Below are 22,545 nucleotides of genomic sequence, written 5' to 3' on the forward strand. Positions count from 1 at the left end.
GCAGAGGTCGGCACCACAGACAGAGAGCAGAGTTTCCAACATCCGACTGTCTGTCTCTGAAGAGTGACTGGTCCAAAGATCATCCTCCAGACCTCAGTGATGAAGCTGGACCCTCAGACACAAAGTAAGACAACTGAAACAGAGATTTCAGGACATTTCCTGATCTCTTTTATTTCTGTTAAACTCAGCATTTATATCCAAACCAGCTCAATGTCCTGTTAACTAGGTTAGCACAGGCACTAACTTGCTGCTTTCTCCTGTTGCCATGACAACAAATGGGAGAACAGCACTCAGTCTGGTGTCAAACCAAGGAGATGGTGGTGCACAATCTGATGTGGCAAACCCAAAACTCTGGCTACAGAGCTGAGTTTCTGATCATTTTGGTTTGTGTTGGAAATCTAAACTCTACTTCCAGTTCAGGAGCAACATGGCCTCTGAACAGGACCACATGTCTGTCAGTGATGGTCTGTTTTCTGCCTCTGACAGCTCAGGGGGTCACAGTGGATGGATGTGGAATGAAATGTGATCATCTCAGAGTGTAGCTGCAGCCAGTGTTGTTAGAATCTATTTGATCAGCCCAGGTCTTTATCAATACACTTATCGGTTATCTGTAATTACTAAAGAGTTTTTTATTTCTTAATTCTAAAAGAGCAAATGTAGAATAGGATTAGGACTGATTTGAAATGTAATGAAATGTTTTCTGTAGAGCAGCAGCAGTAATATTCACACAGTGAAGTCAGCTCAAACTGAGAATTGAACCAAATGTGAAATGTTGCTGCAGGAAGGGTTGAGTTTGTATTCACATCAAACAGCAGAGTTGATGCTAAATGGAGTTATTTTAAAAGGATTTTAGTGATGAAGACATGTGTTGCAGAGGGAGGAAGAGGAGTGGTGTTTGTGAGGAGCAGCAGCTGTCCTGCTGTGCTCTGTGTCAGGACGTCCTGAAGGATCCGGTCTCTGCCAGCTGTGGACACTGGTTCTGCAGACAGTGCATCACCTCATACTGGGACCAGTCTGCTCCCTCAGGAGGCTCATACTGGGACCAGTCTGCTCCCTCAGGAGGCTCCTCCTGTCCCCGGTGTGGAGAAAGATCCAGAGCTGCACCAGGTCAGATATTTCTGTTAACCCGTTTAGACGCACACACACATCAACATGTTCAAGATGCACAAACAATAATATTTTACAAAAAATATGAATCGCCATGACGACAAAGTCAGTGGTTTAAAAAGAGGAGGTTTAACTGCTGAAATGTGTCTTTTATTTCAGTTGATGTTTTAGTTTCTTCAGACGCTGAGAATAAAAGTGTTAGTGGGCAGTTGTTAGTTTTCAGCCCCCCTCAGGTTTCAGAAGGACTTCACACACAGCTTTGGGTCTGAATGGTTAACCTGCTGATTTAATGCAGACACATTGTGGTGTCAAACAGAACAACACAACATTTGTTAGGACCTGACTCACATGGACACAACAACAGAGACACACCATCAGTTCAAGCTAAAGAATCATTTTATTAACTCACATCAGACTGAATTGATACGCCAAATCAAAGCTTTATGTTCTGGGCTGTGGACATCAGTTAAATCAGAGCTGGATCATATTTCTGAGTGGAAGACATAAATGTAAATGCTGTAATGAGCAAATAGATCAGAAAATGAAACTAAACCAACACAATAACCAAGATAGCAGCACCTGTGGAGAAGAGCAGAGTAATCAGACTGAAATCAGGACTAAAGGAGCCAAAAGAAGATGGGAGGAGCCACAGGTGTCCTAAATCACACAAATCAGCTCCCAGCAGAACAAACAGACACTCGTTAATACCCCAACCAACCACAAGAGGACCCACGGGGTCATCACAGAGGTCATCAGGAACATCATTTAAAGCTGATCTCCCAGTGAAATGGATCTGAGGTTTCTTCTGGAACACATGTCCTCTGTTCACTCTGCAGAAGGGAAAGCCAAACCCAAATGAATACATGTACTTTTCATATTTGATGGTTTCATGATGGCAGCAGCTGTCCCTGTATTCATTAACCAATCAGAATCCTGTTTGTTCACACAGTTTGGAGGCACTGGGTCTAAATTCAGACACAGAACACAACACAGATAAAGAAGAACAAATGGTGATGAATTGAATGTAATCTGTTTGTGTTTGGTCTCATTTGTTCTTTGGTCAGCAGATGTTGGTCTGCAGGAGGTTTTAGATGAACATAGGATGAGTCTGAGGAGGAGATGTGAACATGTGACTGAAGGAAGTGATGGAGCAGGAGGTGGAACCCTCCTCAGCAGGATCTACACTGAGCTCTACATCACAGAGGGGCGGAGTGAAGAGGTTAATACCCAACATGAGGTGAGGCAGCTGGAGACGGCTTCCAAGATCCGCCATGACACTCCCATCAGGTGCCAGGACATCTTTAAAGCCTTAGCTGAGCAGCAGGGGGCCATCAGAGTGGTTCTGACCAACGGCGTCGCTGGTGTTGGAAAAACCTTCTCAGTGCTGAAGTTCACTCTGGACTGGGCCGAGGGCCTGGAGAACCAGGATGTCAGTGTGGTGATTCTGCTTTCCTTCAGGGAGCTGAACCTGATCAGAGAGGAGCAGCACAGTCTTCTCACGCTGCTCCATGTTTTCCATCCAACATTACAGCAGCTCCCAGCAGAGCAGCTGGCCGGCTGCACACTTCTGTTCATCCTGGACGGCCTGGATGAAAGCAGACTGTCTCTGGAGTTCAGCTGTCAGGTTGTGTCTGAGCTCACCCAGAAGTCATCAGTCAGCGTGCTGCTGACAAACCTCATCAGGGGGAACCTGCTTCCCTCGGCTCGCCTCTGGATAACCACACGGCCCGCAGCGGCCAATCAGATCCCTCCTGCGTGTGTCGCCAGGGTAACAGAAGTACGAGGCTTCACCGATGCCCAGAAGGAGGAGTACTTCAGGAGGAGGTTCAGAGATGAAGAGCGGTCCAGCAGGATCAGCTCCCACATCCAGGCATCCAGGAGCCTCCACATCATGTGTGGAATCCCAGTCTTCTGCTGGATCACTGCTACAGTTCTGGAGCACATGTTGACCCCCGAGCAGAGAGCAGAGCTGCCCAAGACCACCACTGACATGTACTCCCACTTCCTGCTGGTTCAGACACAGAGGAAGAAGAACAAGTACCACCAGGGACCTGAGGCGGGTCCACAGGGGCTGACGGAGGCTGACGGGGACGTTCTCCTGAAGCTGGGGAGGCTGGCGTTTGAACATCTGGAGAAAGGAAACATCATGTTCTACCAAGAAGACCTGGAGCAGTGTGGCCTGGATGTCCCAGAGGCATCGCTGTATTCAGGAGTTTGTACAGAGATCTTCAAAAGAGAGTGTGAGATCTTCCAGAAACCAGTTTACTGCTTTGTTCATCTGAGTGTTCAGGAGTTTCTGGCTGCAGTCTACATGATGCACTGCTACACCAACAGGAAGGTGGAGGTGCTGAAGAGCTTCCTGGGAAAATACTACAGTTACTCATCTCTGGATGACTTCCTGAACAGAGTCATGGGGAAATCCCTCGATAGTAAAAATGGCCACCTGGACCTGTTTGTCCGCTTCCTTCATGGCCTCTCTGTGGAGTCCAACCAGAGACTCTTAGCAGGCCTGCTGGGTCAGACACAGAACAGTCCAGAAACCATCCAGGAAGTCATCTACAACCTGAAGATGATGAACACGTCTAAAATTTCTCCTGACAGAAGCATCAACATCTTCCACTGTCTGATGGAGATGAACGACCTCTCAGTTCATCAGGAGATCCAAGAGTTCCTGAAATCAGAGAACAGATCAGAGGAGAAACTCTCTCAGATCCACTGCTCAGCTCTGGCCTACATGCTGCAGATGTCAGAGGAGGTTCTGGATGAGTTGGACCTGAAGAAGTACAACACAACAGATGAGGGACGAAGTAGGCTGATTCCAGCTGTGAGGAACTGCAAAAAGGCTCGGTGAGTTGATGTGTTCATTGACTTCATGAGTCAGTGTAGATTAGTAGCTTAGTTCCCTAAAAGCCGTTTCTGCACATGAACAGCAGAGATGTTCTGGAGAACCTGCAGACAGGTTCATCTGGACCTTTCCCACAGTTGCTGCTCACATGTGCTTCACAGCAGCAGACCTACTGTTGGAGGCAGGAAGCCAGCATTAACCTGCTGTTTCCACTGTTTCCCATGTAGGCCTGCTTTCGGCCCACATGGCCGGTCCCCAACACAACCAGAAGCTAAGAAATCTGCCCAGTTTTTCAGATCGGCACATAAAGAGTGTTTCCATGGCAACCTGACTCACAGGAGAGAATCTTGGACAGATTGGGCCAGTTCCCAGCTCACTGGAAATGATGCAACAGAAATCTGTGGGAATATGTTGGAACAAGTATTTTGGGGGTTTAAAGTTTTACTGAACTGGATCATTAAGAGCATTTGTCAGAATAAAAGTTTTTGTTGGTAAAATTGTGATGGTTGGATCAGCAGAAGGTTTTATAGGTGAGCAGCCTCAGTCGGGTCATTTCATTGGTGGCTGTTGGAGGTATTGATTGTGAAAGCTTTGGCTCAACAGTCTCTGCCGTCATATCTTTTACTTCATAATGTGCCGCACATTTTCAATGGGAGACAGGTGTGGACTGCAGGCGGGCCAGTTTAGTTCCTGCACTCTGCTCCTATGAAGCCACGCTGCTGCCACACCTGCAGAATGCGGCCTGGCATCGTCTTGCTGAAATAAGCAGGACGTCCCTGAAAAAGCCGTGTTGCTCCTGTTTGGAGCTTTCAGCATTATAGGCGGTAAGGTGAACCCCGTTTTCGTTTAGGCTCGCTCCGTGCTCTCCGAACTACATGCCCGTTAGCTGATAAAAATGACCAACTTATTTTGCACATATAAAAAAAAGTTTCACGTCACAGAATCCTGTACTTTTTTTAAACCGAGACGTTTTCTGAAGATATTTTCCGCAGGGCTGAATGACGATTTTGACGTCACAAGACACCACGTGACCGCGCTGGACCAATCACGTTGCCGATTTACGACAACAAACTGGAAAAATGACAACATGCCTGGTGCTGTCAAAACTAACCTACAGAAAGGAATCTCGCAAAATATCATCTTAAAGTGAACATAAAATAATAATTATCAACGATAATGCTCATTCATGTGTTTCTGAATTGAGCCAATTTAGCCATTTACCATTCAGGTATTCATTTACTGATTTATTCACTGATAACTATACAACACATAACAAAATCAAAACAAGTAGGGCATACACATCAACCGGCATAAACTTATGTACATAACCATAATAAAAGGAATGATACAAATGGAATAGAATAAAGGTAAAAAAAAAAAAAACCGCACGCACACACATACACTATTCCTCACTGTCAGTGTCAGGGCAGCTGTCATCTTCTTTATCCTCTGTTTCCTTTGTGGTGTTTGAACAGCTGGAACACCTGCACAAGTCTACTTTATTAATACTTTATTAATCCCAATTTTGGAAATTGTTTTGTTGCAGCAGCATACAGTATATGAAAACAATTAAAGTAGTAAAAAACAAGCAAATAGAATAGAATAAAATAAATATAAAATAAAATAAAATAAAATAATATAAAATAAATAAAAATAGTGAATAAACATTTGCTATATACAAATCTACAGTATTTTTTGTTTTTTGTTATTGTTTTTTAGGAGAGACTTCAAGCCTATTGAGGTTGAAGTTCTCTTCCAGCCAGAGGGGAGGTGTTGTATATGGTGATGGCTGCTGGTAGGAAGGATATCCTGAAACGGTCCTTGTGACAGTGGAGCTGGATGAGCCTGTTGGAAAAGGAGCTCCGCTGTCCAACCAGCAGCTGGCGGAGAGGATGGGTGGGGTTATCCATGATGGATAACAGTTTGTTCAGTGTCCTCCTCTCCACCACCGATTCAAATGAGTCCAATCTTTTGCTTTACACATGACCTTATTATTTTAGCCTGATAATTTGCCCTTTTGCAGTGCTGGTGGAGGGCATCACTTGTTGGGGGGATAGATAATTCTGGCAAGGCTGATGATGCCATACAGAAAGCTTTGTACCTAGCCTCATTGATGTTTTCTGCGGTTGGCTGATCGTACAAATGGCATACATATTTGCAAAGTAATGCAAATGTAGAGTGGTCCAAGTTAAATTCAGTCCCCAGATTTCTGAAAGCCTTCAGGTAGACATCTTTCTCGCATGCTACAGCAAATGTCTTCTTTTTGCCTTGTGGTATCACACCCAGTGAATGTATGGATCCCAATCAAGGCTGAACACACACTGGCTCCGAGAGCTGATGACACCTTGGTAATGTCCATTATGCGTGTTCTGTTGCCCGTCCCTGTGAAAAAGTACAAGCTGCATGGCAAATCTTTCTGCAGACTCACAGCAATGACTGCTACATCAGTGTCAGGGCTCTTAATAATGACAGTCTTATGTTCCTGTGCAGCATGTTGTGCATGCAAAAACACCAGTGTCACATTCTTCGTGGTCACACTGCAGGTCTTCCACAGCATGAACAGACTGCACACCTTCCAGTACAGTCACACAGTGACATTGGTGTTGATGTGCTATGTACAAGCTGAGGTTTCTTCCCACTGCTGTAAGATCAGCATGTGGCCACGCATCGTATAAGAACTCAGCAAGTGCTTCTTTATTTGTTCCTTCTGATTCCTTCCATTCCACCTTGTGCAGGTGAAATTCTGTGTTTCCTCATGCTTAACAGAAGATATGTGCATGTAACAAATCTTTCGGTCAAAATTTCGTCTTCTTCGGTACTGCTGGATGATCGCGCTGCTGCTGCGGTGCTGTTCCTGTTTACCAGCTCAGCTGACATACCAGCTATCCGATTCGTTCATTCTGATGACGTCTCAACCGTGGCACCTCTCGCGAGCCAAACTGTTGTTACGCCTGCCGAAAATGTACATACGCCTTGCCAGGCACTAGTTATTCCTTTAAACATTGCGAACTAAAAAAGTACTGTGTTCTGAGCGGCGAAACTTTTTTTTAAACCTCAACATAACTCAAATCTTTTTATGAGCTGAAGCGTGTTTGGTTCGGAGAGCGCGGAACAAGCCTGGTGTTCTGAAGGAGTTTTTGAGGTTCACCTTACGGCCTATTAATGGCGCCCTCACAGATGTGCAGGTTACCCACGCCATGGGCACAAACACAGCCCCACGCCATCACAGATGCTGGCTTTGGAACTTTGCTCTGGTACAATCTGGATGCTCCTTTTCCTCTTTAGCCCAGAGGACACCACGTCCATGATTTCCACAAACGGTTTGAAATGTGGACTCAGACCACGGCACAGTACTGAATGCTAGCAGCTTTTATAGCTGCAGATTAGAGATATTAAGACATCCATCTGCAGTGAAACGCAGACGCCATCATCTGAGAAGACGGCGTGAACTGCGGCCTTTGCACAGAATGTAAATATACGAGGGGAAAGCTCAAAGCGTACAGCCTGCAGTGTTGGAGCTGATGTCTCCGGAGACATAATGATGTTGCTCTGTGGCAGCTTTCAGAGCCCTGGAGAAGCTAACTGGCGCTTAGAAGCTTCTTAGAGTGGATTCTTCCTGTATATGGGTGTGAACAGTCCCAGCTGACCGTGGTTAGCAAAGAGATCGTCTTTCAGCTGTAAATGTTCACTAAGCTGAAATTTTTATAAAGATTCTGGAGTCAAATGAAAGATGTAAGAATGTAAAAATGGTTTTCTGAACAAGACGTCCTTATTCTGACTTTGGGATCAGATCAAACATGTTTTCAGTCTGAATGTGACACCACATTTCCTTCTTTATCTGCAGATTAGAGAAAATAATGAAGAAAAGTCAGTTTAAAGGAGCTCAGGTCTGAGAGACTGAAGAGATTAATGATGTCGTGTCAAACACAGGAAGATGAGATCAATCACAGATGTGAAGAACAGATGTTCATCAGAGGACATTACATTCACATCACTGTGTTCAGTTAGAATATGAGTTCAGTTGGTGTTTATAGTGTAGATTGTCTGATTTTAGTAGAACTAACTTTACATTTTCTCTCATCACAGACTTGCTGATTGTGATAAACTCTCAGAGACTGACTGTGAAGTTGTGGCCTCTGCTTTAAAGTCCAACCCCTCCCATCTGAAACAACTGGACCTGAGTCACAATGAGCTGTCGGATCGAGCAGTGGAACATCTGGCTGCTGGCCTGGAAAGTCCAAACTGCAGACTGGAGGCTCTGAGGTCAGTTCACTGCAGCTCTTTCACTTCTTCTGTTTTAGTTGAAATGATTTAGTGATGTGTGGAAATATCCAAACATTCAGTGTTTCCACATGTCTGAATGAATCCTCCCTTCCATCCTTTTCACCTGCCAAAGCAATTCTTTCCTCACTTTCACACACTGAAGCAGAGCTGTTCCTTAGAAAAATGATCCTGGTAAAAATCATTTTTCTTCAGTCATAAAAGGAGAGAAAACACTTTAGATCAGAGGTAAAAATGGAGCAGCTGAAATGTAGCTTTGACTCACCTTTCTGGTCCATCTGAGAGATGTTTGATTAGTAAAGTTTGGAAAGCTGGATGCAGATTAAACTGCAACAAACTGACAGATCTGCTGCTTCTGCTGCTCATTTGAACAGGACAAATGTGCAGAGTTCAGTCACTTTAACTCCAACGACTCAGTCTGCTTTGGGCTTTAGCCTCCACCCAGTAATTAGTGACAGACTGGAGGAAATGGCAAAGCGCTGACTCTGCACTTTATTTTAAACATGAAGGATGAAAAATCTCCAAAGTTGAGAGGATCACATGCTAAAAGAATCCATCACAAAGTGCAGAAACCAGAGAGGAATTCAGAATTACACCACAGAAGAAGAACATGCTGCACACACTCATCTCAGGACTTATTTCCCTTGCTGCTCCTTCCAAATGGTCATTCTTGCTTTACTAGTGGTTTAAATAATGTGGTAGAATAACTGAATCTGGTGATGCTCCGATCAGCATTTTTTGGACTGATCACCGATCACCAAAAGCATGATCTGCCCGATTGCCGATCACTGCCGATCACGGAAGGAATCGGACATTTCCATGCCTTTCATCTAGCAGAGAGTGCACCATTTATAGAAATTAAACCGCCAGAGGTAGCTGGGGACATGTAGAACAAGAATCTGGTGGAGTCGGCAGAGAACATTTTGATTTGGTTCTAAGTGAAGTTTTCAAATCTGACTATGCAGAAATGAGTTTGATTCTGAATATGCTTCAATAATTTTGTTCTATCATTTTGTTTTAATCATTAAAAAGAATGTAGTAAAAAAACAACCAAGTAATGACGGGTATTCCAACAAATGAAAAATCAACATCGATATAGATTTCTGAGTTTACGGGGTGCACTTGAATGCACCATAAATCCGCTCACACGCTTTACCGTATGACGCGATGTAAACGGGCACTCGATTTTCAAGTGTAGCTAGCGTGACCGTGCCTCTCCGAAGCGCAGATGGCGTGACCGCAGTAAGTTTCACATCTTTCTGACACACTTTGAAGAAATTCCAGACAGGAGAGGTCATGCTGTCGAGATGCACTGTAGAGGTTTTGCCTGTTCGGTTCTGTACAGTCACGTACCACATTAGAAAGTGGTCGCTAGTAATTTACGTCACGTGATCGGCTTTTTGATCGGCATATTTTTCCGATCGCCGATCAGGCTATTTTTGGACATTATCGGCCGATCGATCGGAGCATCACTAGTTGAATCATTTCCAAAGATGAGCACTAGTGGCAGAGCCGGATCCAAATATGATATTTGGAAAGGCACATATAGCTGATTAAAGTCAGTTTCAGCCTGCATCCTGTTGGCTTCAGCTCACATGTTTTATTCTTTATTCAGATTGGTGAACTGCATGTTGTCAGAGATCAGCTGTGCTTCTCTGGTCTCAGCTCTGAAGTCCAACCCCTCCTCCCATCTGACAGAACTGGACCTGAGCAGGAACACCATCGGTGACTCTGTAGAGAAGGAGCTGAGCAGCTTTCTGCAGAGTCCACACTGTGGACTGAAGACTCTGAGGTCAGACACCATGTTTTAGTTGTGTGTTCAGATTAATATGATGTGAAAGTTGTGCTGGTCTTCATGGTAAAGTCTGTGTTCTTCTTCTGGGCTTTAGTTGATGAAATGATGATCCATTAAATAATAAGAAAACAGTGAATCTGTCAGACAGAAACAAATCTAGAATCACCGGCTGATGCTTCCAGAGGTCCAGAGTTGGTGAATATTTCCAACAGCCCATTAATCAGCTGATACTAACAAACTCCCCTCCAACTCTGTTGGAAATGAACAATCTTTGACTTGGTTAGAAAACAGCTTTCATCACAGCAGCAGTTGTCTTCAGTCAGATTCATTCATGATGACAAAATGCAGCCAAACAGCTTCTCCCACTGATAACTGAAAGGAAATCACTTTCAGTTGAGCTTTATTTCATGAATTCTATCAATAATTCCCTGTTACACAATGCCAAGGCCAACTGAAGGTGATGCTGACATTTAGTGACTGTGGGGGAAACACAGAGAAGAGTTTATCAGAAGAAGAATAACAGGATTGGACGATGGCTGAGAGAACAGCTGTGAGCTAACTTGTTGCTAGGTAACGGCAGATGGAAGGAGGCTGTGAGTGTGTGTGAGCAGCTTTCCATCAGGTGAGAAATGTGTGAAAACATGCAGCAGAGTCAGTGTTTGATAGCTGTGCAGCCAAAGAGAAGCTGAACAGGTGAAGTGCTGCGACCCTGTGCAGGTGAGCCCAACACAGACACAAAGGATGATCACTGAGCTGCCATGCAGGAGGGGGGCAGGGACTGCTGCATCACTGCAGATACATGCTGTTCTGTTCCCCTGCCGGCTGTGTGCCAGCTGTTCCAGCTGTTTCATTCAGTCAGAGCTCAGAGAGCTGTGAGCAGCATGTGAGTGAATGCAAGCTGAGAAACATGAAGCTTCATCACTTTCTGTGAGGAACAAACAACCAGATTCAAAGTGCAGCAGAAGTTTATTTCACTTTGAATGTAAGTTTCATTCTTCTTTCATAGGTTTTATTAACACTTTAGTCCCATTTGTCCATATTTGAGATGTTTTCTGTTTTCAGATTCACAAACTTTCTGTCAGATTCTGAACTTTTTTCCACCTTCTGACCCGTTTTTTCACTTTCAAACTTTTGCTGCTGACCTGCTTTGAGAGCCCGGACGTCAGCTGACAGGGGGGTTAAATCCTGACTGCCAGAGCAGCAGAGGAGGCTGAAGGGACCCCCATCATGCTGCCTTCAGGGACTGTGGGAACTGCAATCCTTTCTTAGACACCTCCTGCACTCTATATTTCCATGAGTGCTGGTGAAAATAACCTGCAGCACTGACACACTTTGTTAATGTCAGCTGGTTCTGTCAGCACTCAGCACAGATCAGCTGCTCATCCTCCATGATGGACAGCAGCTGGTTCAGAGTCCTTTTCTCTGTTGGCTTCAGCTCACATGTTTTATTCTTTATTCAGATTGGAGAAATGCAGGTTGTCAGAGATCAGCTGGGCTTCTCTGTTCTCTGCTCTGAAGTCCAACCCCTCCTCCCATCTGACAGAACTGGACCTGAGCAGGAACACCATCGGTGACTCTGCAGAGAAGGAGCTGAGCAGCTTTCTGCAGAGTCCACACTGTGGACTGAAGACTCTGAGGTCAGACACCATGTTTTAGTTGTGTGTTCAGATTAATATGATGTGAAAGTTGTGCTGGTCTTCATGGTAAAGTCTGTGTTCTTCTTCTGGGCTTTAGTTGATGAAATGATGATCTATTAAATCATGTTTTATTCTTTATTCAGATTGTGGAGCTGCAGTTTGTCAGAGATCAGCTGTGCTTCTCTGGTCTCAGCTCTGAAGTCCAACCCCTCCTCCCATCTGACAGAACTGGACCTGAGCAGGAACTACCTGAATGAATCAGCAGTGAAGGAGCTGTCTGAGCTTGTGGAGAGTCCACACAACAAACTGCAGACTCTGCGGTCAGTAGAGGGTCGGAGGTCCTTGCAGCTCTCAGCAGTATTTTATCAGACTTTATTTATTATTTATTCTATTTATTAAAGCTGATGGCAGCTGAGGAAGAGACGCTCTGGAAACACTCGTTTATCTCCTCTCTTCTTTCTTCTTCTCTCTACAGATGGAAGTGGTGAACAGGACGATGTGAGCTGAGAGGATGATCTGTGTCCTGATGATCCACAGGATGAAGCAGCAGCAGCTTGTGTGCAGAGAGACTCTGACTGCACCCTGATGATGATGATGTATATGCTGATGATGTGTTTGTATTCTGTGTTTTTCTTCCTTTGGAATAACCATGTTAAAGTTGGGTTAGAAATGATCAGTAATGGAAACGATCCTTAAGCCTTCAGTTCCATCTGAACTTAAAGAAAAGCCACAGTCTAAAGTTTGACACCAGTTTTATTCTCTCGGCTTCATTTCCTGCCTTTAAAAACTGACTTTTAATGTGTAAATCTTTCATCTTTTAATCTTTAAATCCATCAGTGGAAATGAGAAGCTGTCAGTGTGATTCAGTCAGAGACGACTGAGCTGATGGAAATGTGGGAACCTGAAAGGAACATTTGATTATTATTATTGTTACTGCCTCCCAAACAGTTGGGAAAGATGAAGAAAATAGTGATATGGCATCACTTTTCTGTCCCGGCAGTCAGGAGGATGTGCCAGCTACTTCTGTGCCGAGTGAAAAGCTGGAGGGGTCGTAACAAAGAAGAGGAACAGACTGAAGCCCAACTCAGCTGAAATCATCTTGTTGTTAAATAAACATCTTTCAACCTTTCTATAAATCTTACTAAAGCATATCTCTATTACATACAGTATTTTATGACGGCACAATCACGTTATAACACAAGCATATTATTAATGTCTCTAATAAAACAGTCAAACATTTCAAGATGCACATGGAACCTTTATTGTTCTGCAGAACAGTGTCTCTGTTTTATAACACCCGGCCCTTTAAATGCTGTGTTGAAGGGTGGCCAGCAGATGGCGCCATACTTAATTTGATCAAATGCTTTGAAACACTGAACCGTTTCAACACGATGGCTTCATGTTGGTTCAGTGGTTCAGAAAGCTTCGGTTTCTCCATCACTGGTAAAGATTCACAGACCAGGACATAGACGGCCTTTATTTTACAGCAGATAAACAGGAAGTAGGCAGAGAGGAAGGAGGACCTGCAGCAAGGACCCCAGGCTGGGACTGGGACCCCAGAGTCAGACCTGGGACTGGGACCCCAGAGTCAGACCTGGGACTGGGACCCGTGCCGGCCCTGTGAGGACCTACAGCTTCAGTTCATGGAGCTCCTGCACCAGCTGAGCTAAAGGCTCCTATTTTCTGTGTAAGTGTTGTACTTTAAAGTCTACAGCTGAGCTTCTCTTGCTCTCTTTTCTACCTGAAATCCACCTTTAACTGAGCTTGAAGTAGACTTTAAGTTAACTGTTTGAACACCAGCACAGAATTTGCATCAGTTAGACAGTGGCGCCAGCAGAAATAAATCCTAAGGGTGGCTGGTGGGGGCAAGGCAAAATCTTGGGGTGGCATACCCGACCAAAAAAAACACCTATTTATTGATTTACTGAATTTGCAGTATATTCATATATTAAAATACTGATTTCTTTTTATTGCTGTCACACTTTAATAATATTAACTTAATATATTTAGGTTATTCAACATGACAGAACACAATGACTGACACAAATTTGAGAAGACTGTAATCAGGGTATGGGAGGTACCCTATATCACCACAAGATGGCGCCATTGCACAAAAACCTTTGACACAGTGTTCGAGCAGTTTAAGATTTATTAGTGCAATTAGGACCTACATTAATTTACTTTTCTGGCCACAACCAGTAGCAACCCGAGGGAGGCGGGTTGACCAGGCCATTTCGAATCGTATTCGTTATGGTCTTGGTCAGACCAGAATCTCGAAGAGATTTGAAAGTCTATGTTAATCAGGCTAGCTTATTACATCTCTGGCACCTCATTTCTCTTCTGAAACCTGGAGACTGTCTGTTCCAACCCCTTCCTCCACCCCGACCCCTGCCTCTGCCACCTGGGCGTCCCATGTAGAAAATCTGTGAATCGCTTGCATCGTCTACAATGAAGGCAGCTGCTGCAGCCTTTTTCTTTCGGCCTGTTATTACATTTTGCGCATGTTGTGCCCAATTCATGCACTCTGTGACTGTGTCCGTTGAGTGATTCACATTGTGTTTTCTGATAAAATCTGAAATTGGGTGAGTAAAGCCGGCCATCAGGGCTTGCTTTAATTGTTGTTGGTAGGGGTGTCTGCACCCCCTTCTTCTTGCAGTCCACTGTGCTGCCTGAATACAGTTTCCAGGCGGCTCCTGTATTCAAATACATCCTCTGCTTCCTTTTGCTTACACTGAGAGATTTTGGTGTAGTTTGGTCGCACTCTAAATATGTCACCGCTTCTCTCTGCTGCGTAAGTGCAGCTGCATCATGGGCTAGTGTTGTGTCATCATTGGCTAACCCTGTAAACTCGCCCCTGACCCGAGCCCAGTCATGTGTCAGACACCTCCTAAAGGTGACTTCCATTTCTGAGCCGTTCAGTCTGTATGAATTACAAAGCTGCCTGTGCTTGTTTATGAAATCCCCCACATTAACCCTCGCATCAGCCAAACTTTTACAAGCATCAGAACACTCAGCATCAGTCCATGGCCTGAATACATGTATGGTTCTGTTTTCATCGTCGTCCACGCCAAAGTGTGGATTTGCCACTTCCATCATAGGATAAATCCCCTTTGGCGGAGGGTCTGGTCGTGGCGTCAGCCACTCCGTATCTTTGTTTTAGCACTGTGAGGGACGGGTAGGTCCTGAACACTTCTGGCTTTGGTTTTTGCACTTTTGACCGTGTTTTCATCAAACTCTCTGGCTTACTGAATACTTCCTCTTCTTCTTCTGCCCTTCGTATTTTATGTGCATCTGAAGTGGCTCCAGTTTCATCATCAGGTTTAATTGCTACCACTGCTTGCAACGCTGTCTCATCTCTCCTTTTTTTCCTTCTCTGAGCTTGCTGGAGCCACACTATTGCCATTTGAAGCTGCAATTTTTTTTTCTCTCTCTGCTTTCCTCTCTTACTTGCTACACTCACACGGAGTTTGTCCACCAGCGCCTTACATTCGGCTTCTATCAATTTGCCCTTGAACCCATATTTCTTTTCCCATTTGTCCAAACACATAACACTTTTATCACAGTATTGTTCCATATATTTACAATCCCTTTCTAGGGCAGGTTTGCTCGTGCCGCCCCCCATTATGTCAACTTGTCGTCTCGTACAGACAACGTGCCTTTTTAGATACCTAAAACATTTAATCCACTACTTTGTGTACTTCAACAGACCACGGATTTACGTTAACACCGTTAGGTTTCAGTCCGTGCTGCTGCTTCCACCAGTGGCATTCACACTCACACTTGCTCATTCACTCTTTTTACTCTCCCTTACGGCGGAGACACGTGTTTTATCCTCCTTCTGGCGCAGAAGCCTTTCGTATACGTTTAACCGCGGTTATAGAGTCGCTCTCTTACCTTATTTCAGTGTTGTTTTGTCACTGGAGCTGTATCTGGATTCCGTCAATTGTCGTCCAACGAGGGAAGATCAGACAACTAATCACCGGCCTGGCTACGAATTCACTTCCCAGGTCTTTGTCAGGCGTACTGGACGTCTGGCTGTCCACAGACTTCAGTGTGTCCTCTCCCTCCTCAGCAGACGGCGATGTGTTGGAATCCGGCTCGAAGGACCAAGAAATGTTGGGTCTAAAAGTTAACCCAGCTGGAACACAGTTCACTCAAGACAACCCCAGTGATCAACAAAACACACAGTGCACAAGATTGTATTTTTACTTGCAAGGGGAGCCGGACGGATTGACAGAACTTACTCCTTCACCCGTGCTCAAACGACTCCATCCGACTTTCCCCGTGTAGTTCTTTTTATTACACAGCTTAGTTACAATCAGCATACGTAAAACAATCTTGTGAGCAAGATGCAACAAATGTTTCACTGGGACATCAAGTTCCTCACGTGTTGAGTGGTTGCACATCCTCCTACATGGGAAGACCAGAGCACCCTGTTTCTCAGTTCCCTTTAATTACTTTGTATCACACTCAGCAAAGTTCACTCACTACATGTCTGTCTATAAAATGTTCTTTACTCAAAATGAAAATCTATTTACAGTTTTCCTACACTTATAGTGACCTTCGTTTTGCAGTGAAGGCACTCTGCTTTGTTGTTTCCAATATCTTTAAACTGCAGCCAGATGCTGCTTCGCTTTCTCGTGTCCTAGTAAACTACACGACAATGCAAGACGCACACACGCTCCTCAGTCCTCACTGCCCCCCCCCCTCTCTGTTTACACTTCCTTAATTCTCACGTGAATGCCGCATGCTGGTCGCTATGCTGGCCAATCATAACAAAGCTCTGTCGTATCCCGAGCTGGGACTGAGCACTGAAAGTGAAAACTAAGCAGCAAATGGAAAAAAGGAGCCGGCTCTTCTGATTCACTACAAAGAGCCGGCTCTCAGAGCCGATGCTTATGTGCATGACCCATCACTAGTTCAGGCTCCATTTTGAGTGGACAGCAGCAGGAGGAAACCTGAGGTCAGAATCAGGTGAGTGTGAACAACTTTCTTATTATTTCACTGTCAGAGTCTCTGAGTGGGTTTCCTCTCTGGATGTGGGAGAAGAATGTCATGACATTTCTCTTGACATGTCATAATTACATCGTGTGCCTTGTTGACTGGTTCATATGAATATTGTTGATAGTTAGAATGAGCTTGTTTACGGTTACGGCGAAAGCTAGGCGCCTCCAGAGAGGGCCACGTACGCTTGTTATGATAAGACAGTATAAAAGGGTGTTGCAGAATGAACTCTGCGGACATTTTGTGAACATTCTGTATGCATATTAGCTGTGACGGTTTGTTCAAATAAACTCCCCAATGGACAGCTGACCGACGCGTATTCGACTCCTTTCCTCCACAACATAATGGTGACCCCGAATTCGTGAGATTTTGCATCTGGATCCCGGCGGAGCGTGTCCTCTGTGCCCCGACAACCGACATCAGCTGTGAAAGCCGGCTGGTGGGATCTTTTTCCTACCATCACGCAGCGGATTTCTGTTGGTGGAGCACAGCTGACGGCTTTTTCCGGCTTCCCCAAATCAAACGACCACAGGAGAGAGAGGACGGATTCTGCTTCGGTAAGCATTTCATTGCTTTCCTCTGCGCAGGGGGGCTGTTGAAATTGTTTTGGAAATTCTGGGCCAAGAGGTGCCGAATGTTTGAATTGAGATAAAATTGGGTAAACAGCAGCTTATGTGAGTTGTAAAGCAGACAGCTGTGAGCAGTTGGTATGGCTATTGTGTTGTTGTATTTTTGTGGTAATATTGGAAGGGCTAGTCGCTTATGCTCGGGCAGGAAATAAATCGATGAGTTTAAACTGGAATACTGGATACGCTTTTAGAGCGGGCAGGGTGGAAATCACCCGTTCATAGTGATGTCATAGAGCCAACGGCCGACCTTTAATGCATTGGGGGTGGGGCTACCGTAGGACTACGGCTCACATTAGTCATTAATATATGTGAAAATTATTTTCACTAGTCAAGGAGTAGACGAATGCTGGTAATTGATTGACTTGCGAACATAAAAGTTGGAAGGTGGAATCAAAAGGGCAGTTCAAGAAAACTCCGAAAAAGTAAATTCCAGTTATTTACGGGCACATTTTAAATATATATGTTTATATCATTTTATATCTGCTTAGAACTCTTTGGAGTTATCCGAGACATCAATATAAAGACATTTTGAGAAGAAAATTCAAATTCGTTCATGAATTGGCCACAGGAGATTATTATAAGAGGTCATAGGGAAGCTGATAAAGTACACGTCAGCATCTGTTGCTTTGGTCAGAGACCATATCACAAGGCTTGTAGAGAAAACACATTTTGTATTTCATATATTGCCAACACCAACATCTCCTGAAAAATTAAAAGTCTAAATGAAAGAAATTGATAATTTAAAACTGTGAAGATTTGAACGGTGACTGACACGAAACTCTGATCGACTGACTTGGTGTGTATCACACCCTCCAGGAAATAAGCAACACCGTTCCTTTATACTGATGGATTTATTTCTCTCCCTCTCGTCAACTTCACCTCCTCATTATCAATCCACCGTCGAACTGTATTATACAATAATACAAATAAACACGCAATCATTAAATACAAAATTGACACGTTAAAACCAAACAGCTCGACGAGAAACGAAAAACACACATACCTCGCTGGCTGCACATAAACCAGGGGGAATGAGTCTTCTTATCAAACCAAAATTATCTTCCAAAATCAAATATGGAAAATACTTGGCTTATAACTTATGCCAAGTTAAGTTATAACTTCTAACTTAGCGAGAACTTATAACTTAGAGTGAACTTCTTAAATCTTTCGTTTTCTTCCTTCTGTAAATTGCGTCCCCTGCGCAACAGGTGACTAACGTTGGTTCCCACCCAGTACACAACACAAATAACTCTTTACAAAAATAAACCACATAAATAAAATAAGTAAACAAACAAAAATAACATACACAGCAGTTATAGTGTGAGTGTGACCGGTCTTTGTCTTTGTCTGTCAATGTGTGTGAAATCCTGCTGTTTTATGTGAATCTAAAAAAAGAAGAAAAGAAAAAAGTTATTTTGTGTGAGGAAGCAAGGTTCCAACTCATCTCATCCCTTGACTTTTGAGTATTTTTAGTATTTTGAGTTACACTCAGATTTGCTTCATTGTTATAGTTGCCGCATTGATAGTTTGTTGAAATAAGGGGTTGTTACAGTGATGAGCTGTGATTTTTAAACGCTGTGTGCTGATTTCTTTCATATTGTGCATTGCAAGGTGTTTGGATCTCAGGGGTGAGAGCGAGGTGCTGCGCGTTCACGCTGCTTGTGTGGAGGCGCGCCGCTCGTCCTTGACATTCTTCTGCTGCTTCAAATGTTCGTGCGTAATCACATTTTCTTTCCTTGTTGTTTTCCAGGGCACTTTATGGTTGAACTGTAATAATTATTAGTTTTTTTTAGGTAATGTGCTAATCGCAGAGTTGTTATCAGTCGAGTAAATGTTGGTTTCGCAATTCTGGGGAAGAGGTTCTGTCCCTAGGCCATTTGATTCATCACGCCATTCGACGTGAAAGTTGACATTCCTGATAAAGAAAGTTTTTTCGCTTATGCATTGTTTCTGTATCTTTTGGTCTTTCCTTCTGCCCGTCCACAGCGTGTTAAATTGTATTTCTTTCTCTTTCTTAACAAACGCCATTTTGAGGTGAAGAATAGTGCAATTGTTATTTCTGTATTGTTTAGTTTGTATTTCTCCCTGTCCACGGCTGGACAGATTGTATTTCTTCCTCTTTCTTAACTTGTTACAAAAGTGTGACAAACGCCATTTTGAGTTGGGGTGTGGTTCAATTGTTATGTTTGGGAGGAGTTAATAACAGCCTGGGAAGCAGGCTTAGTGGTGTGTTCATATTGGATCGGTTAGAATTCACGTGGTTCATTGGAGGCAGACTTAGAGGTGTGTTCATATTTGATTGGTTAGAAGTTACGTGTCCCAGGCGTGTTTCATTGGAGGTAGATTAAGAGGTGTGTTCAGATTTCATTGGTAAAAAAAAAAATTTCATGTCATTGGTCAGAATTGACGTAGCTGTGACGTGCATTGTATCATCTGGATTGGTGGAGAGACATTGTGTATGGTTTGGATCGGAAGCATCCGGATGTGAGCAAAAGGGGGGGGCAACGCCTTTAGCCTGAGTCACTTCAAACAGAGTAAGCAGTAACTGAGCTTTCGATTATCAATAAATTAACATTGGGTAGCATTAGTAATACAGCTAGTACTGATTAGCAATAATTAGTATTGATTAGCAATGACTAGCATTGTTTAGCATTGGTTAGCAAGCACTAGCATTGATTAGCGATAATTAGATTTGAATAGCATAATTAGCATTGGTCAACAAGGAAGCTAGTATTGATTAGCAATAAGTAGCATTGATTAGCAATAGTTAGCATTGGTTAGCATTATTAGCATTTGTTAGCATTTCGTTAGCCATAATTAGCATTGATCAGAAACACAATTAGAATTGATTAGCAATAGCAATAAGGCGAATATTGGTTTAAATCTTAATTAGCAATAAGTTAGCATTTATTAGCAACAGCTAGAAAGCTAACATCAATTGGCATTGGTTAGCAAACATCAACATTAGCAATAATAGTAACCTAACTCCAAACTAGAAATCAAAATAGCAACAAGCTAAATTAGCCTAACATTGAATTAACATTGGTTTAATTTTAAAAACCAGCCCAGAGCTAAGTTTTCAAAGCTAACATAGGCTAACCTTAACAGTAGCATTGACAATATCCAATCCAATAATTAGCAGCATCTAAGCTAAATTTAGCCGAGCATTAAATTAGCATTGATTAGAGTTAAATAATTAGTTAATTTAAATTGACTTTCAAGAGTTGTTAAAAAAAAAAAAAAGGTGAAACAATGGATGTAACACCAACAATAACCATCAGTGCCAAACATCCTGAACATTCCAAAGATATTAAAAAGATATCTCAAAAATGGGAAAAACGAACAAAAAATAATTTCTCACCCTGGCCAAAAGGTGGCACTTTCAATGTAATTGCCTGTAAGATTATGGAACAAATGTTTAAAGCTTACATACCAAAGGACAGAAGCAAAAAGAGACAGGAAAAGAGAGAGCTTGAATTAAAAGTTTTACATTTCTTTGAAAATGCAGAGCTATATCCAACACTGCCAGGAGCAGTAAACATACAAGGAGATTCTGAAATAAAAAATCCTAAAATATCTCATGAACGTCCAGAACCACAAATAGCTGCATCAAGCAGTCATGGAGCTCCTGAGCCAGACGCCGTCTGTAATTCAGATCGGACAGCTCCCACAATATCAAAAATCACCAGAACTGGCACCACCAGTTCAAAAGGCATCTTCTGAAGAACATAAGAGTCCAACAGCGTCAGCACCGAGTTTGATAGAAATGACGCAGGGACAGTATGTGCCGTGGCAGATGCTCGACTCAGGGGGGCTGGTTGCTCGATTGCCGGACATTCACACAGGTGCAAGCAAATGGATAAGAGTGTTTGAACAAGAGACTGTGGATAAACTGTTGACTGTGGGACACATTAGCCGCTTTCGGACAGACCGTTCTAAGAAAGTAGTTATCAGAACTACCCTCCTCGAATTTCGTTCTGATAACTATCCTTCCCCAGCGGAACTGTTTCAGTCTGCATTCGCACATGAGTCGGGACCAGGTCGGGACTGATGCGCCGCGCGCAGCCGTCTGCTTCAGTGACGTGTTAGCCGTTAGCCGTTTAGCTACATTCAAACACAAAACAAAACGGTAAAAGTAAGGAGAGTAGAAAAAACACCACCAAGAAGCTAATATGGAGAGCGGGGAGGCCACCGTGTTTATGGTCTGCATGATGGTGATATTAATCCTGGACAATCACATCAGGCGTCTAATATCGATGCTGGTAAAGCTCACAGAGAGAGTCAGGAGACGATACTTTTTCATTTCATGAAGGAAGAAAGGAGAGCAGAGCGCTGCAGACAAAGGAGATCAGTGTAAGTTTAACTTATTAAACATATTATTAAACATATTATAAAACTTATTAAACTCCGAACACGGGAGAAAACGGCCCCGCGGATTAAAAGGTTATTAGAACTGCCAAAAGTTCCTAAAGTCCGAAAGCGGCTATTAAAGGATAAGACCGGTTTTTTGACATTGGGCCCTTGATTTCACATTATAACATGATGTTCTACTCACCCCTGCTTGTTGTTGGTCATTTGGAGCTGTTCCGAAGATATTCGCGAGGCGTCTGGCTGCTCTCTTGAGATATTCGGCCATGAAACGGTTTCCTATGGGCAACGTTATATAGGCACAAACTATGCTGTTTGTAATTTATTAATTACTGTACACTAGCACTGATAACGTGGAGGTGCGTCGCTTACTTAAAAAAATCCGGGTTACTGTAATTTTGAATTTTTGTCGTAAAGTGGGTGTTACTGACGTCCTCGTCGTGCTACTACCACAGACAGCCCACAGACCTGCTGTCTATTTATTCATTCGGCTAAAATTCAAAATTAGTAACCCGGATTTTTTTAAGTAAGCGACGCACCTCCACGTTATCAGTGCTAGTGTGGCCGCTGAACAGCCATCACAGGGGCAAGTCCATCGTCGACCCTGTCAAAGGTCAAGAAAAGGTGCACCTGGAGGACGAAGGTCCTCGGGGGCATGTTGGGCCTGTGGCGAGAGGGGACACTTTGTTTTATAGCTGTCCGAAAGCACCGAGAAACCCGAGTGTTCGGCAGGACCGTGGCCAGTCCCTGCGGGGCGGAGCAAGTGGCCCGGCAGGTCCAAGGCGTTCCTCTGGCAGAGGAATCCCAGTATTGGTTTACATTGACATATAGAGGTAAGAAGTACACTTACAGCGGACGTACTCAAAAGGGTTTAAAAAC

The 22,545-nt window shown here is 43.6% G+C and overlaps 1 protein-coding gene and 1 long non-coding RNA gene across 4 annotated transcripts in view; one reads left to right on the forward strand and one right to left on the reverse strand.

Annotated features, from left to right (window-relative positions):
- LOC142388697 (NACHT, LRR and PYD domains-containing protein 12-like) overlaps positions 1-12,891 on the forward strand; it is a 199,095-nt gene extending 186,204 nt beyond the window's left edge. The window contains exons 14-21 of one of the 2 annotated variants that reach the window (XM_075474244.1): positions 5-124; positions 875-1,107; positions 2,175-3,954; positions 8,039-8,215; positions 9,849-10,025; positions 11,489-11,665; positions 11,809-11,985; positions 12,141-12,891. In XM_075474244.1, coding sequence (XP_075330359.1) covers positions 5-124; positions 875-1,107; positions 2,175-3,954; positions 8,039-8,215; positions 9,849-10,025; positions 11,489-11,665; positions 11,809-11,985; positions 12,141-12,153 — 2,854 coding nt within the window. In that variant the 3' untranslated portion in view covers positions 12,154-12,891. Of the gene's footprint in view, position 1; positions 125-874; positions 1,108-2,174; positions 3,955-8,038; positions 8,216-9,848; positions 10,026-11,488; positions 11,666-11,808; positions 11,986-12,140 lie in introns of both variants that reach the window. The other variant, XM_075474249.1, reaches the window with a different exon arrangement.
- LOC142388931 (uncharacterized) overlaps positions 1-22,545 on the reverse strand; it is a 406,360-nt gene that overhangs the window by 253,613 nt on the left and 130,202 nt on the right. The gene's annotated exons all lie outside the window — the stretch shown is intronic.

This window comes from Odontesthes bonariensis, chromosome 2 (genome assembly GCF_027942865.1).
Source record: "Odontesthes bonariensis isolate fOdoBon6 chromosome 2, fOdoBon6.hap1, whole genome shotgun sequence".
Taxonomy (NCBI): Eukaryota; Metazoa; Chordata; class Actinopteri; order Atheriniformes; family Atherinopsidae; genus Odontesthes; species Odontesthes bonariensis.